The 15,838-nt window shown below is 42.4% G+C and overlaps 10 protein-coding genes across 10 annotated transcripts; 7 read left to right on the top strand and 3 right to left on the bottom strand.

Moving 5' to 3' along the window:
* Nucleotides 1–180: 180 nt before the first annotated feature.
* NRD1 (Nrd1 complex RNA-binding subunit) lies at nucleotides 181–1,947 on the top strand (the record flags this gene model as incomplete). Its single annotated transcript, XM_003680644.1, has 1 exon — nucleotides 181–1,947. The coding sequence occupies one exon, from the start codon at nucleotides 181–183 to the stop codon at nucleotides 1,945–1,947; it is 1,767 nt and encodes a 588-aa protein (XP_003680692.1).
* Nucleotides 1,948–2,166: 219 nt separating this feature from the next.
* On the top strand, nucleotides 2,167–2,973 carry MRPL17 (mitochondrial 54S ribosomal protein mL46; the record flags this gene model as incomplete). Its single annotated transcript, XM_003680645.1, has 1 exon — nucleotides 2,167–2,973. One exon carries the CDS (start codon nucleotides 2,167–2,169, stop codon nucleotides 2,971–2,973), a length of 807 nt encoding a protein of 268 aa, XP_003680693.1.
* Nucleotides 2,974–3,064: 91 nt separating this feature from the next.
* Nucleotides 3,065–4,354, bottom strand: TEX1 (Tex1p; the record flags this gene model as incomplete). The annotated part of the gene is made up of 1 exon (XM_003680646.1): nucleotides 3,065–4,354. One exon carries the CDS (start codon nucleotides 4,352–4,354, stop codon nucleotides 3,065–3,067), a length of 1,290 nt encoding a protein of 429 aa, XP_003680694.1.
* Nucleotides 4,355–4,962: 608 nt separating this feature from the next.
* Nucleotides 4,963–5,964, top strand: RTC4 (Rtc4p; the record flags this gene model as incomplete). Its single annotated transcript, XM_003680647.1, has 1 exon — nucleotides 4,963–5,964. One exon carries the CDS (start codon nucleotides 4,963–4,965, stop codon nucleotides 5,962–5,964), a length of 1,002 nt encoding a protein of 333 aa, XP_003680695.1.
* A 197-nt stretch (nucleotides 5,965–6,161) lies between these two features.
* GIS2 (mRNA-binding translational activator GIS2) lies at nucleotides 6,162–6,635 on the top strand (the record flags this gene model as incomplete). Its single annotated transcript, XM_003680648.1, has 1 exon — nucleotides 6,162–6,635. One exon carries the CDS (start codon nucleotides 6,162–6,164, stop codon nucleotides 6,633–6,635), a length of 474 nt encoding a protein of 157 aa, XP_003680696.1.
* A 190-nt stretch (nucleotides 6,636–6,825) lies between these two features.
* FOL1 (trifunctional dihydropteroate synthetase/dihydrohydroxymethylpterin pyrophosphokinase/dihydroneopterin aldolase FOL1) lies at nucleotides 6,826–9,216 on the bottom strand (the record flags this gene model as incomplete). The annotated part of the gene is made up of 1 exon (XM_003680649.1): nucleotides 6,826–9,216. The coding sequence occupies one exon, from the start codon at nucleotides 9,214–9,216 to the stop codon at nucleotides 6,826–6,828; it is 2,391 nt and encodes a 796-aa protein (XP_003680697.1).
* A 598-nt stretch (nucleotides 9,217–9,814) lies between these two features.
* COQ6 (putative N,N-dimethylaniline monooxygenase COQ6) lies at nucleotides 9,815–11,251 on the top strand (the record flags this gene model as incomplete). The annotated part of the gene is made up of 1 exon (XM_003680650.1): nucleotides 9,815–11,251. The coding sequence occupies one exon, from the start codon at nucleotides 9,815–9,817 to the stop codon at nucleotides 11,249–11,251; it is 1,437 nt and encodes a 478-aa protein (XP_003680698.1).
* Nucleotides 11,252–11,427: 176 nt separating this feature from the next.
* Nucleotides 11,428–12,441, top strand: TDEL0C05990 (uncharacterized protein; the record flags this gene model as incomplete). The annotated part of the gene is made up of 1 exon (XM_003680651.1): nucleotides 11,428–12,441. One exon carries the CDS (start codon nucleotides 11,428–11,430, stop codon nucleotides 12,439–12,441), a length of 1,014 nt encoding a protein of 337 aa, XP_003680699.1.
* A 366-nt stretch (nucleotides 12,442–12,807) lies between these two features.
* Nucleotides 12,808–13,980, top strand: TGL2 (triglyceride lipase; the record flags this gene model as incomplete). Its single annotated transcript, XM_003680652.1, has 1 exon — nucleotides 12,808–13,980. One exon carries the CDS (start codon nucleotides 12,808–12,810, stop codon nucleotides 13,978–13,980), a length of 1,173 nt encoding a protein of 390 aa, XP_003680700.1.
* Nucleotides 13,981–14,296: 316 nt separating this feature from the next.
* Nucleotides 14,297–15,331, bottom strand: TDEL0C06010 (aldo-keto reductase superfamily protein; the record flags this gene model as incomplete). The annotated part of the gene is made up of 1 exon (XM_003680653.1): nucleotides 14,297–15,331. The coding sequence occupies one exon, from the start codon at nucleotides 15,329–15,331 to the stop codon at nucleotides 14,297–14,299; it is 1,035 nt and encodes a 344-aa protein (XP_003680701.1).
* Between the last annotated feature and the right edge of the window lie 507 nt (nucleotides 15,332–15,838).

Raw genomic sequence — 15,838 nt, forward strand, 5'->3', positions numbered from 1 at the left:
TCCCGCAGATTATCTCTTTGAAAGTAACAGGATTGTAGTCTTTATTTCATTTGTTTACAAGCTATTCAACTGTACGGGGCTCGCACAAATTGCTCTTTAAACTTTTAATCTGAGTAGTAACGAAGGATAGCGAGTTGAGAAGGAAAGAAGCCAAATTAACAAGCGTCAAATAATCACATTATGAGTGCAGAGGATCATCAAAGCTTTGTAGCCACCTTGGAATCCTTCAGGGAGTTGAAATCTGGTATATCCGGATCACGTATCAAGAAACTGACCGCCTATGCACTTGAACACGTTGAAGATGAAGAACAAATAATCTCTTTGATCATTAACTATTCCAAGACTTGTTCGGACTCCCACAAGCTGGGTTCTTTGTACATCATCGATTCGATTGGTAGGGCGTATTTGGACGAAGCCAGGGCCAACGACGACTATATCAAGCCAACCGCTAAGAAGGGTACTTGTGCTCACGCGGTTTATACACTTGGTGAATCTATACAGGAACTCTTGACAAGCGCAATCTCCAAGAGTAATGAAGATCACAGAGAAAAGATTCGTACCCTGATAGACATCTGGGACAGAGCTGGCCTTTTCCAGAAGGGCTATTTAAATGCGATCAGGGGCACCTGCTTTTCCATGGACGTAAACAATGAAGATGTTCAGTCTTCCAATAGCGCGGAATTCCAACTCTCGAACGATCCTAAGGAGAGATGCTTGCAAATTTTACATGACTTGCAACCATTAAGTTTTGTTCCCAGTGTAAAACTGCCGCAAACGTTGTCTTCTGATGATGTTGCTGAACAACGAACAGCTCTATTTCAAGTTCTTGTAAACATTCAACAGCAGTGCCATCAACAGCAACATTTGCAATCCCAGTTTCAACAAGTTCAACAAGTTCAACAAGTTCAACAACAAGCTACACAAGCGTATGCACCAGCAGCTCGTCAAGGTCATGTTACCACGGAATATGGAAGTAGACGCCAACGTGAACGTGAACGGGAGGGCGAAAGATACTCGTCAAGGAGGAATAGATCCAGATCGCCACCGAGAAGAGATGCGCATCAGGGGAGCACCGGTCATCAACATAGTAACTCGAATGGTCCATTGGGAACAAATAACCATCATTTATATCCAGACGAGCTAAATGTACCATCCAACGCGCACTACAGACCAAAGCCTGTTAGTTTTGAGTCCAACCTACCGCCAGACCATATTAAAGTCTTTAGTCGTACCTTATTTGTTGGTGGTGTGCCAATGAACATGAAAGAATGGGACATTGCCAACGTTCTTAGACCATTTGCAGAAGTGCAAAGTGTTATCCTAAACAATGCAAGAAAACATGCGTTTGTGAAAGTTTACTCTAGAAGAGAAGCTGAAAATGTACTATTAAATTTCAATAAGGATGGTTCCTCACCACTAAGAACTCGTTGGGGTGTTGGTTTTGGTCCAAGAGACTGCTGCGATTATCAGCATGGATTTAGCGTCATTCCACTACATCGTTTAACCGACGCAGATAAGAAATGGTGTGTTCATGCTCAATGGGGTGGTACTGGAGGTCAACCTCTGCAAGGTGGTGTTGTGTTCGAAGAACCGGATATAATAGTCGGCGAAGGTGTATCTTCAAAGGCTATTTCGCAGAAGATGCCCACCGATTCAGGCAGAAATGGTCCAAGATCGGGCAAATCTACTAAGACTAGCGTATCGTCGCCTTCAATGCCTGGGTACGCTACAAACCAAATCGCATCACCTGGTCAAATGTACTCTCAAATGCAGCAACCATATCCTCCACAGCAAGCAGCTCCCCAGCAGGCAGCTCCACCATACGGTCAACCGCCAGTTGCTGCCCCAATGGCAGGTTACACTCAACCGCCTCAGCAACAACAACCATTCGACGCGACTGCACAACTAAACTCGCTGATGAGTATGCTAAATCAGCAACAAAACTAAATATCTATGTAATCTAATACTTGCACCGTGACAACCTCACTATAATACACCTCATAAAAGTATTAAATGCTTTGAATATGGCCTTAGGTTCATTCGTTAGGTGTGACCTTCAATTAATGTATGTAAATCTGAAAAATTTTAAGAAATAGTTAGAAAGGTCAATAATGGGCATCTGGTAGCCTAATTGTTCTAGCCAAGTGAGGTATCAATTGGTTCATTATGTTGACTCTTAGTAGGAGTATGGCCACAGCGGCCAAGGGTTCCTCGAGTAGAGCGATATCCGCGGGTCTGATACTGTCGAGAATTCCTATTGTGACACCGGAATTGACGAAACTCGAAAGTCAATATTATGAGTACCAGGCAGCTCTAAGGGAACGCCTGATGTGGACTTTCCCCCATTATTTCTATTTCAAGAGAGGTACTTTAGCAGAGCGCCGTTTTTTGCTGGCTCAAAAGGGCCCAATCAGTAAGCAACCGGGCGTATGGTTCCCACAAGGTGTTCCAGATATCAAGCATAACAGAGAGAGAAGTAAGAAGCAGGAGGTTAATCTGCCCAAGCAGGAAAGAGAGGAAGCTGTGGGTTCACAACCAGATGCTGACATATCCAGGCCGATTGCGCCAAATTCTAGAGTTACACAAGCTGATAAGACGAATGATCTATCCAGTCTAGAGAGAAAATTGAGCAGGACTCTGTATTTGCTAGTCAAGAACAAGGAAGGGTCCTGGACGTTCCCATCGTTTCCGGTGGAGGGCAAACCATTGCATACTAGAGCAGAGGAAGGACTCAGAGAGTTGGGCGGTGTTAACATGAACACATGGACTGTATCCAACACACCAGCAGCTGCTTTGAAAAAGAGTGATGGGTCTCACGAGTTTCTGATCAAGAGCCATATCTTGGCCGGTAAATTCGATTTACAGGATAATAAGACTTTGGCTGATTTTGCATGGCTAACCAAAGAAGAAGTGCAAGAGCGTGTTGAAGCCAACTATTATAACGAGGTAGGGTTCCTATTGGCCGACAACTAAGGATAAATGACCATATTATACAGAATTACTATAAGGAATTACCAAGCTATACTGCACGAACCTGTAAATAGTTAATAGTACAGTACATTATTCATGACAACAATTCATCGCCTACCAGAAAACCTCCCATTCCTGGGCTGGTCCCGTTTTGTGATACGGTTTCTTTCATGACTATGATTTTGATTTTCCTAACTGGTTTATTTGCAGGGGCTTTGATACGTGAACCAGTAATGGCTTTCTCATATTCAACTTTCCAGAGACCTGTAAGACTGTCATATGTACTTGGGGTTGAATGGTTTTGTAAGAGATCTCCTTTAACTGATGAAATCATCCATGCCTTATCTGGGTAGAATTTTGCAACGATATCTGGCCCGCCAAGTTTTGCTTGATGCTCCAAAAGTGGTTTCCCCGTATCTATATCTCTTAATTGTAGCTCTCCCTTCTCAGTGCATATTGCTAGTACTTTTCCTGAGTGATCAATGTCTAGTGAGACAACTGAAGAGTTTACGTCGGCTATCAGCAACGAACAACACATTGAGGACAAATCCCAGACGGCGCAAGTTCCATCAGTACTTCCAGTAACCATAAACCTACCCCAGGGATCAACAGCTACTGATGTTATCGCACCTTGTTGAGCCTGCAGACAGATACATAGCTTAAAGGTCTCTCCAACTTCGAGCACAGCTAATCTTCCACTCTTTAGACCTAGAAAAAGGTGGGAACCCAAGTTGTTCCAATTCACAGATTGTATCGAGTCATCTGGGATAATTTGATTTAGTTCAAGCACCGTCTGCAGTTCGAAATCTTTCTTGACATCAAAAAGATGTAATTCGTCGGATTTTGCCAATGTAACAAGCCATCTTCCCGTCGGGTCATATAAACACTTCGATAGCTTCACCTTAGCCCCCACAGATAACGTTCTGACCTTGGAAGCGTTTTTCTTCCTCTCGTCAATAGCCCATATAAAAATCTCAGAGCTATTGAAAACCGTAGCAAACTGATTGATCTCATCGCAGTTCCACGACAGTGAGCTCACACATTTATCAGGCCCTGCAACTTCAGTAATGTAAATTTTCTTGGAGCGGGCAAACGAAGGTCCTGTTATGAGCCAAATGGTCAAGGAACCGTCTGCTCGACTATATGCTACAGATTTTCCTGAAGGGTTTATCTCCAAAGAAAGAACTGGATCCTCGCCTAGAGATGAGAGGAATCTAGATTGGTTTCTCGATACCACAAGTGCATATCTATCATCTTGAATCTCTTCGGTTTGACTTTTGTTCATCAGACCAGTCAACAGCTTCTCAGTTACTGCGGTCGCCAACTCCGGGGTCATATATCTTTGCTGTAATAGCCCTGTGTCATCAGTCTTCACCGTAGCCATCTCTCTCACGGTCTGTTTGATTAATGTTGTGCTGGTGAAGACTTCATGTTACATGTTAAGATACTTTGAACCTTTAAACAGGTCGTCTACACGTGATATTCTTTATACCGCCAATGAAGGTCTACAAACCTCTACAAACGACTCTTTTGGACGTCAAGATTCATTAGATACCTACTGTCGGGTTTCGAAATACTACCGCTAGTTTTATTCACGCCATGTGCATGTTTAGCCTCGCGCAGGCCGTCACACACTTGTAGTAACCATTGAGGTCTACTAAAAGTCACGGCACACCTTTTCAACTAAGGTCTTGCACCCTACCTCTTCGACTAGCTTCTGATTATCTACAAGCTAGTTGAGTACCCTCAAGGTACCTTTGTTCGCAGGAAAAAAGAGAAAAACTACAACTCATAAGAGAATGGCTAAAAGAACTTTGATTGAGTTCATCAAGGTCTAGGTGGCTCTTAACACAGTAATTGCTCCTTTTCTCAAACCTTCTTCAATTTCGTGTCTGGATGAAAATTAGAACTCACTCACTAGATCCTAATATCATCGCTTCGTAGCGAAGTTGTTGCGGGAAATGGGCTAGTAGACAGCACTACAAGTGTGGTATGAAGGGGGAGAACGCTCACCAGAGGAAAAGGAAACTTGTGTATGCTACGAGTAGGAATTCGGATCGCAACCTAGATGTTTTGAAACGCAGAAGACCGCCGGTGCTAGATCAGAGCGATATACAGGATGAACCTTTGTCTGACGAAGAAAGAGGCGACACACCGTTAAGCCAGATTGGAGGACCTTGCACTTTGATACGTTTGCCGTCTCTAACCAGCGTGGGATTAGCTGGTGATAATGATCCTGGATCGAACAGCGATGATAGTACGTCTAACAAGCTCCCAGAAACTGTGAAGCTTCGACAGAGTGTGGATCCCGGAGAAATCAAGAGAGTTAAGGAAGAAAACGTTCGTGACTCACAGGAGTTCATCAAAAATGTGAAATATGACGACGCAATAGAAGATGTACTAGTCGAAATAGAACAAAGATCTAGTTCACGACAGGATTCTGACGATAAGACTCACAAGTTAGTAGTACGGAAGGATTACACCAAAAAATATAAATTGCCACCAATACTTTACCTCTCTGATTTGATCGAAAGGATCCAACCATTTTTATCGATAGTCGAAGCCATGTACAAACACAAGGTGCAATCACCTTACAAATTCGAAGCTACAGCCGTGTCAGAAGCATCCAACAGCGCCGTTCTATCGCTCAGTGAGTTCAGATCAATGGATATAAACAAAATAGTGGCAGGCTATTATGGACTAAGGAGACAATTATGCGTTGGCGAAGAGATCTTAAAGCACTACAAGCAATTCCTGCTCAAGCGACAAGGGAAAACCATGAATTGGTGGGGTGTGGCCGATTTTGCAAATTACGTGCTTGCTCCAGAAGTTTTGGCATCACTTTGCATCTCGGAGATGAACCTAGGAGACGACATCTACGATCCAGCCACTAGGGAGAATGCCTACGATATATTCCGCAACACGGTAGAGTTTGGTCTAGTAGTGGCCGACACAGACCCACTAGAGAGCTGGGAAGTGCACGTCGAGAAATAGCAACTCGAGAAACCGGAAGCTGGGACTGATAGCTCTTGTTAAGGTCTTAAAGCTCTATTCATAGGGTCGTTTAGGACGGCTTAAAAATTTTCAGCTCTAATAGTGAAAAAAAATGGCCATCTCTCTGCTTTAACACTAGTAGATGATTTCTAGTTGCTAAGTGAGCGTGAGTTAGGAGGATTTGTGTGTCGTTAGGAATGTCGCAGAAGGCTTGTTACGTGTGTGGGAAGATCGGCCATTTGGCTGAAGAGTGTGATTCCGAGAGATTATGTTACAACTGTAACCAACCTGGTCATGTCCAGTCGGACTGCACTTTGCCAAGAACTGTGGAACATAAACAGTGTTACAACTGTGGTGAGACTGGTCATGTCAAGACTGAGTGTGCCATCCAACGTTGTTACAACTGTAACCAGACTGGCCACATTTCAAGAGAATGTACCGAGGAGAAAAAATACCCTCCATCCAGTTCATCAAGAAGTTCTAAGGTCTCTTGTTACAGATGTGGTGGTCCAAACCACATGGCAAAGGACTGCTTGCAAAGCGGTTCTAAATGTTACTCCTGTGGTACTTTTGGTCATTTGTCCAAGGACTGCCCAAGTGGACCAGGCGAAAAAATCTGTTACAACTGTAACGAGACCGGGCACATTTCTAGAGACTGTCCAGTCAATTGATTTGATTTGATTGTAAGTCTAGAAATTAGGTTTTTGCAGAAATTTATGTAAGGATTCAGTGGTCCCATTATCTGGGTGCGATGAATTGTGTTTTGCATGATTAGCCTCCATTCAATGAGCTTTTCGATTATTTGATCTTACATTAAAAATCTCTATGTAGCACTAGTGAGTAATTATATCTTTTGTTCGATTAGAGAACCTGTTTATACAGAGCATCGGCCAGTTTGACTGCTTTCGAACACTCTTTCACATTGTGGACCCTGACAATGTCGGCTCCAAAGCCAATGCAGCAGGTGATTATCGCACCCGTGGCAAAATCTCTATCGCTTGGTGTTTCATCCCTAGTTATCTTTCCAATGAATTGCTTGCGTGAAGGTCCCACCAATACGGGCAGGTTTCGTAAGTTGACGAAATTGCCATTCTCTAACTTACAAGAGAAATTCTTGAGTAAAGGTAACTGTCTTATAATCTCTAAGTTTTGTTTCCCGTTCTTCGCAAACCCAATGCCTGGATCCAATATGATCTGCCAACGTGAGATGCCTTTTTCGATGGCTCTGGAATACATCTCACTTAGCTCTTTGCCGATCGTTCGGATTAGAGCTGTCTCGGGATCTTTATTTACCTCGTCAAAGAGGTATGTACTGATATTGTCCTCGACTTTCTCTTCATAGTCCGTTTGCTTGACCATATTGCTTATGTTCCCTCGTATATGGGACAGCACGTATCCTACTCTTGGGTTCGATGCGACAACAGCATACATTTTGGGATCAAAAGTGCCTCCTGAGATGTCGTTAATGATATTTGCACCAGCATTTACAGCTTCCCGAGCAACTGCTGAGCGGTAGGTATCAATGGATATGATAACGTCATCCTGTGGTATTTCTTTGCATGCTCGAATAGCCTTAATGATAGGGATCACTCGCTCTAATTCAATTTCCTCTGATACTTGCACAGATTTTGGTCTTGTTGAACATCCTCCTATATCTATTAGAATTTTTGATTGCAATTTAAAAGCGTCTTGGCACATCTGTTTGACATAGGAAAGTTGTTCCTCAACGTCGGAGTAATGCACACCTCCATCTGAGAACGAGTCTGGTGTCGTGTTCAAAATACCCATCAATAAAGTAGGGCTTCTATTGATCCTTTTGGACACATTACTGACAGTTTGCTGCTCTGTGACGTTATCAAATTTGAGGAAGTCAGTCAATGAGTTGCTAAAGCCAATAGGAACCAGATTGCGTAGAAGATCATCTTTATTGCCCCTGGAGTAGAGTTGTTTCAAATGGTCAATAAGTGGTTCAGTAGTGAGTGGATGTGTTTGATCTGGGGGCAAAATCTCACACAATGGTTCAAGTACGAATGATCTCTCCAGCATCCTCGCATGAGGAACAGCCAAATTGTCGTCGTCAACCACAACCTGTTTATCCAAGCCATTTAGATACATGACAATGTCAAGATCAATTATTCTAGGTCCATTGTCAAATTTTTTGATTCTCTTCAACTCCTCATACTCAATTTCCTTGCAGCACTTCAACAGTTCCTGAGGCGAATACGTGGTTTCGATCTTGATGCAACCATTAAGGTAGGTATCCTGATCTGCAAAATACATTGGTTCACTCTCGAACAGAGATGACATTGTCTTTATCTTAATTTGGGCCCTTTGCGACAGCAAATCGAGCGCCAGGCGAACATTTTGAAGTTTGTCTCCAATATTAGATCCAAACGCTAGGTAAGCAACATTCCATGTACCGACGGAACTTCCATTTCCCTCCTGTTCATCATTTCTAATAGGCAAGCTTAAGGTCTCTCGGTTGAGGTTGCTATTTGGCGCTGATGAAACTTCTGAGTGTTCCACTTCAGTAGCTCTTCTAACACAGCTTACTCCCACGCCAGAAGTTGCTGTGATTGCATTAAGCTTGATCACTTTGACTTCTATTGGCATTTCAGGGTACTTTTGGAACAGGGCATTTTCTGAAATGATTGCAGCGACGGATTCTACTAACGCTTCCACAGTCAAAAAGTTTGAGTTCTCGACCAGCTGCACAGTATCTTCTATCACTGATTTATAAGATGCATGGCAGGGAGCTTCCTTTGGCCATGGAATTTTCAAGTCGAGCGTGATATACTGTTTTTGTAGCCGCTCAAAGGTGAAAACGCCAATTAATGTGAGCATCTTCAGGTTAGAGATATGAAGCATATTATGTTCAAGGTTTTCATCAGAATTTCGGTTCTCATTGATAACACAGGATATGTCATCACTTCTAATGTGACCTGTTCGCGTCTGCACTCGTAGTCTTAGCGAATCTATGCCAATAAATTTTGACATGACATAATTAGTAATTGATTTGGATAGATTTCCAAGTGAACCCCAGTTGGCTTTTGTCTGAACATGTTTCATAACATCTCTAGAAATAACAGCATAATTCAAAGTATAGTTCAAATCATCGCCTGCCGCTGCTTTACTAAAGTCTGTTTGCATGTCCAACGTCAGAAAACATTGTTGCGAATTATTCTGGTTCCATGAATCAGGTCCTATGGCAGTTTCTACCCTCAAATCCTCTATATGGACTTGGTCCTTCATTAATCGGAGGTTTGACCTTTGGTTATTGATAGCCTTCTTCGAAGACAATGATCTTAAGGCAAAGGCGATGTCCCTGTGAGGTCTCCTAGCCTGTGCCAGAATATTGTTACAGAACACCTTGAATTAAATATCGAGGTTGAGAATCTACGTTATTCTCTATCCACCTCAATTCTTGTGCGTTTCTTCAACGAGTGATTCGATGAACCGAATAGATTTTTCACTCAAATGAATGAATAACAACAGCTTCCAGATGCCGATATGAGACAAACTACCTACTTCAATTCAGATCAATTACGAATCATTGATCCTCTATATCTGTTCTGCTCATTGGCTCTTGAGGAGGTTCAGTAAACTGATCTACAGGGTTCAGCACAAAGTGCTAGTTAAGTCTTGAATTTAGTTAGACAGCCAGGCCAAATAAGATGATTTGCCAATCAATCCTGAACTATTAAGGAACAGAATATATTTGAGTTGACCTTATTTAGTCCTTCTCTGTATGTGTTCGATATCGCCCTCCATCCTTTTCGCTTAAGCATTAAATGTTGAAATTTCGTTAGGCATTGTACTAGACAAAATGCTCTCACAAAGCTATCTCGAAATGTTCTTAAGGCCAATTGGTATTTCCAAAGAGTTTTCAAGGAGACTTGCTACTGCGGCTGCTCAATCTCCTAAATTAACGGATGTATTGATCGTTGGAGGTGGACCCGCAGGTCTAACCCTTGCGGCTGCCATCAAGTCGTCACCAACCCTACAGCACTTATCGACTACGTTAGTAGACGCCGGTGATCTGAAAGGTAAAGTTGCTTCATTTTATGACAATCCTCCAGATGAGTATACAAATCGTGTCATCAGTTTAACACCTCCGTCAAGGAGCTTTCTCCAACATAGAGCCGGGGCAAGCCTGATGCAGGACAGAATTCAGAGCTATGATGGTTTGTATGTGACAGATGGGTGCTCAACCGCTACTTTGGATATGGAGCGGGATACAATGGCTTGCATGATTGAGATCTTGAATGTTCAATCGTCCCTGTTGAAAAGGCTCTCTGATCTTCAACCAGATCCTAAAGCGTTTCAACTATTGGATAAGACAAAAGTAGCAAGCATCGAGTATAGTGATCCGGAGGACATCAAATCATGGCCAATTGTTACTCTGGATAATGGCGAGACTTACAAAACAAGATTACTAGTAGGTGCTGATGGTTTCAATTCTCCAGTTAGAAAATTCTCCAAGATTCAATCCCGTGGTTGGTTCTACAACAGATTCGGCGTGGTAGCCACAATGAAGTTAGAGTACCCTCCTTACAAGATCAGAGGTTGGCAAAGGTTTTTACCAACTGGTCCTATCGCGCATTTACCTTTGCCAGGAGAAAACGCCACATTAGTGTGGAGTACTACTGAACCGCTGTCCAAATTGCTGACTTCATTGCCAGTCGAGCAGTTCACTGCTCTGGTGAATGCAGCTTTTGTGCTTGAAGACGCTGACATGAAGTTCTATTATAAGCAGCTTGAAAATGGAACCATGTCTACCGAGGAATTAATCGAGGATGTGAACTTTAGAACTGAACAAGTCTATGATTCATTACAAGTCGAAGAGCTCGTTGACGAAATATATCCTCCGAAAGTAGCCACCGTTTTGAGTGAAAGCAGAGCTCGCTTTCCATTGAAACTGTCGCATGCAGATACGTACTGTGGGGAGCGTATCGCGCTGGTTGGTGATGCAGCTCATACTACACATCCGCTGGCGGGTCAGGGGTTGAATATGGGTCAAGGTGATGTCGAAGCCCTTGTCGATGCCTTAGAGAGGGCAACATCAAGAGGGTCTGACATTGGTTCGCTTCTCAGTCTCGAACCATTCTGGGCTGAACGCTACCCTATCAACAACATGCTTCTTGGGATTGTGGACAAGCTACATAAGATCTACAGCACTGATTTCGCTCCAGTTGTTGCTCTCAGATCCGCAGGCGTGAATATTATCAACAATTTTCCACCAGTCAAGAACTTGATCAAGGGTATTTTAGGTGAATCCGGTAAGTAAAGAGAAGCTACAGGCCCTTGAAGATTTTCGAGAGCGATGGTTTTACTCTTATAGATGTATAGCTCATCATCACGTGAGATTGGTGATGAGAGTTCAGTATATGACGAATCCTTTGATATGACAGATAAAACCTTGAAGACCTATCACTCACGAGGCTTTCTTACTGCTCACTTGATATGAGTGTGCTAATAGAAACCACTATTGGCGATGTAGTGGTCGAGTTGGATTGCAAAAGTTTCCAGATTGAGTCTTATAACTTCCTCAAGTTATGCAAATCAAATGTTTACCAATATCAATGCCTATACAACATTCATAAAGATAGACTTGTTGAATTTGGTAATCCTTTGGTAGGCTTTGAAGATAGAAAAGAACTAAGGGTTCATAACACTTCAATTGAAGGGGTGCTTCGATCACATCATCTTGACGAGATACGACCAGAATTGATTAAAACGACCAAAGATCCCGCCGACCAAGATAATGGGTTTTTACAGGTGCGTAAGGGTCGCTTAGGCATGAAGATTTCGCGTCAGCCCAATGGCTCTCTGACGTTGATTGGCTCTCAAGCGCTCTTGACCCTCAATGACGATAGGGAAGAGTTTCAAGACATTATCTTCTTTGGAACTGTACTCCAAGATTCCATCAAAACGCTGGATTTCATTAATGCAATGGCTGTCGATAGTACTCGACGGCCTCTCGTCGACGTAAGGATACGCAAAATGCATGTTATTCACGATCCATTTCCTGATCCACCTAATCTCCACACTTTGAACATCACAGTACCATCAAAGGATGTTCGGTTGCCTGAGGACGTTATAAAGACATTCCATCTAGATCCCGAGAAGCAGGAGATTCATTCATACATTAGAAGGAAGGAACTGTCATTGGAAATAATGGGTGATGTGCCTGGTGTTGGGATAAAACCTTCTGAAAGAGTACTTTTCATTTGCAGGTTGAATCCTTCGACGAAGGCAAAAGACATAGCTACAATATTCCACCGATTTGGTGAAGTTCATTCGGTAGAGATAGTTAGGGACAAAGAAAGTGGTCGCTCACTCTGTTATGGTTTTATCGAGTTCAACGACCGCAAAGCTTGCGAATCTGCCTATAAGAATATGAACGGTGTATTAATCGATGACAAGCGGATTAAAGTAGATTTTAGCCAAAGTCTTAGTAGGAATCAAAGACGCTAGCGAGTTTGTAATAATCAGATTTATACAGAGCATTCCATTATTCGAAGTTTTCGATGTACGTGCATCATACGCATTGCAGTAACGAGGTCCAAACCTTTATCAAGCAATCTATTAATTCCGCTTGATTTAACTGCAATAGTCAATCAACATACGAGAATTAATTTCTTTCACTTATTTGGACATTCATTCAAAGACGATACGCCAGATAACTAATGTTTGGTTTAATCATACTTAAACGATCGGCTTAGTGCAGCATTCATTAGTTGTTCTTATTCTTACGCTCTAAGCGCGATCTTCGATCTCTGCTATATACAAGTAAATCATCATGAAAGGGTAAAAAATTCAAGATCGGTTTCGAAGCTATTAATGGTACTTTCCCATCTTGACAATCAGGAGAAATTGCACTCATTTTCATGGCTAAGTGCCAATACCAATAGTCCGCTGGTACAACTCTTTACTGACACTTACGATGCTTTCTTGTGCAAGAAGTTAACCCCACAAAAGGATCGAATTTTGTCAGAGTTTCCGACTAGAGACGACTACCTGGCTCCCAAGAATCCCATCGTGCTATGCCATGGCTTGTCAGGTTTTGACAAATTAATTCTCGTTCCTTCATTATTTCAACTAACCCAAATGATTAGCAATTTCATATTGGGCAATAACTCTGATTATTTTACGGAGTACGATGAAGATGGTAGGAACAAGGGTATTCTAGAGGTAGAATATTGGATAGGTGTTAAGGAAAGGCTTGAAGCTAAAGGATGTACCGTAATCACATCAAAAGTCGCCAGTTTTGGTAGCATTGAAGAGCGAGCTGTGACATTAAACGCATTTCTAGAGCATGAAACCAAGAAATTGAAAGAAACGGCTAAGAAGGGACAAGTTTATAATACAGATGATGTTGACTCGGAGGCTTCTTTCCGCGAAAATGAGCCTATAAGGGTAAACTTAATCGCACATTCGATGGGAGGTCTAGATTGTCGATATCTGATATCAAGAATACCTAATAAGAGTTATAAAGTTCTAAGTTTAACGACGGTGTCCACACCGCATCGCGGATCGGAGATGGCTGACTACGTGGTGGCTCAATTTGAAGATTTAAAGGCTGCTGCGCCAATCGATGCCAGCAAACAGGTACTACCGCCATCCGTTTACGAGCTAACAACTCAATATATGAGCTATTTTAATCGAATAACGCCCGACGATCCGGAAGTATCATATTACTCCTACGGATCATGGTTCAAGCCCAGATGGTATAGCGCTTTTGTTGTGCCATGGAAGATCATTTACAATGCTACAAATGGGGAGCCAAACGATGGTATGGTTACCGTGAAGAGTAGTAAGTGGGGTATATACATGGGTACATTGACAAATATTGACCATCTGGATCAAATAAACTGGAGGAACAAGCTTCAAAAGGACATCGGGAAGCTTCTCGAAAATGCAAATCGTTCTGCCGGGAAGTCTGTAAAACCCGAGATTGATATACTCAATTTCTACCTTCAAATAGCCGATAATTTGGCTAGGAAAGGCTTTTAGAATGTCAGAGAAAATTCTGTACGAGTGATGAAGCGAATTCACCAATAATTGAGGCGCTGGTGTCAGCTATATGAGCAGGGAAATGGATTACTATTTTTCCATTTAAGGTACCACTGAAAATCATCTTTGGAGAATCCTTTCTCGCTTGATGATAACCTTACTTGGTGCCTGAACAACCCGTGGTCCCAGGAAAGAGTGCGATGCAGTCGCGAATTATCTGACTAAAAGATTCCCACTTTCATCAATGAATTAGAATCTTTTGTGAGAAAAACTATGTATATAAGCAAAATGACAATCGGACTTTTGGAAGATCACTTCACATAGGTTTGACCGGCAAGTACTTCTCTTCGAGGTAAGTCGTTTCTTCATCAGTCAATCTTACATCTAGAGCCTGCAAGGCTTCGTTCACCCTCTCAATAGAATTCAACCCAACAATTGGATAAGCACCTTTGCTTAAGACCCAGGCAATTGAGATTACCGCCATAGAGACTCCTTTCGTCTTAGCAATTTCTTCAACACGATCAACGATTTCCTTTTGATTGGCTCTAAGAGCATTCCAGCCCAAACGACTATAAGTAGGGTCAGATTTTATCCTTTCCGAGGTTTGATTTGATGGTCTTGTCAACACTCCTCTTGCGTTTGGCGACCAAGGGATCAACCCAACGCCATGTCTCTGGGCAAACGGGATCAATTCGCGTTCATCTTCACGGTATAGAAGATTGTAGCTTGACTGAGAGCTGATGAACTTATACCAACCATGCTTCTCCGCAATAAATTGCATTTCTGCGAATTCCGTGGCTCGCATAGTTGATGCGCCTATGTATCTAGTAAAACCCTGGTCCACCACATAGTTTAAGGCTCTCATCGTTTCCTCCATTGGAGTTTCGTCGTCAAACCTATGGATTTGTAGGACATCGATATAGGTTCCCAGCCTCTCCATGGAGGCCTTTGCACCCGCAATGATATGCTTACGAGATAGACCTCTGTGGTGAGTGAGTTGAAGCTTCTCTTCTTCATCGAAAGTGCCACCATGCTTGAGATCAAGGCTCTCATCTACCGGGTAGAACAATTTGGTCAAAATTACCACAGTTTCCCGATCAATGTTGTACTTTTTTAGGAATTCTCCAACAAGACGCCCGCTGGCTCCATTAGAGTAAACATCAGCAGTGTCAAAAGTACGCAATCCATGATCGTAACAATGTTTTAAGATGCTGAAAATCTTCTCCTTATCTTCCAGAACCCATTCAGCCCACTGCTTGCAGCCATATGACATGCATCCCACTAGAATGGGCGAGATCTTCAACCCAGAATTCTTTCCTAATCTCACCTGCTGAACTAGCTTTTCACTCATTACTATTTCTCAGTAGTGTCCTTCTTGTACGGTCGTAGTAATAGGTTCGGACCACTGACGCTAGCCATATCTACCCCTGTTTTATATGGTTGATATTTATTTATTAGTCATCTCGCGTAAATATCGTTTAGATACCATTGCTTATCGAGCTTCCACTGAATTCCATTATCTTTTTTTGTAGGCTTGCCTTTCTTTAAGAGCTTACTAAAGTAGTTGCTGAGCGATAACGCCTACAGTTCTTGATGAACTTGCATCGATATGTTACCCTTTAACCCAAAGTCATAGAAAGTAAATATGGGAAAGTAACTAAGTCGAAGCTTTCTTATAGTCAATGTAAACTCAATTCGTAGATATTCAGACCACTGCACAAAATAAATTAGACCGTTGAAGAATTTCGTAGCTTGCCAGCTCTAATGCTACTAGCTGGTTTTACAATGCTCATTCCACCAGTGTAAAAGCTTAGTAAAAGCCACTTTCAGTGGTTTGAACTTCAGCGTTTTGCTTGCG

This window comes from Torulaspora delbrueckii, chromosome 3 (assembly GCF_000243375.1).
Source record: "Torulaspora delbrueckii CBS 1146 chromosome 3, complete genome".
NCBI classification, from domain to species: Eukaryota; Fungi; Ascomycota; class Saccharomycetes; order Saccharomycetales; family Saccharomycetaceae; genus Torulaspora; species Torulaspora delbrueckii.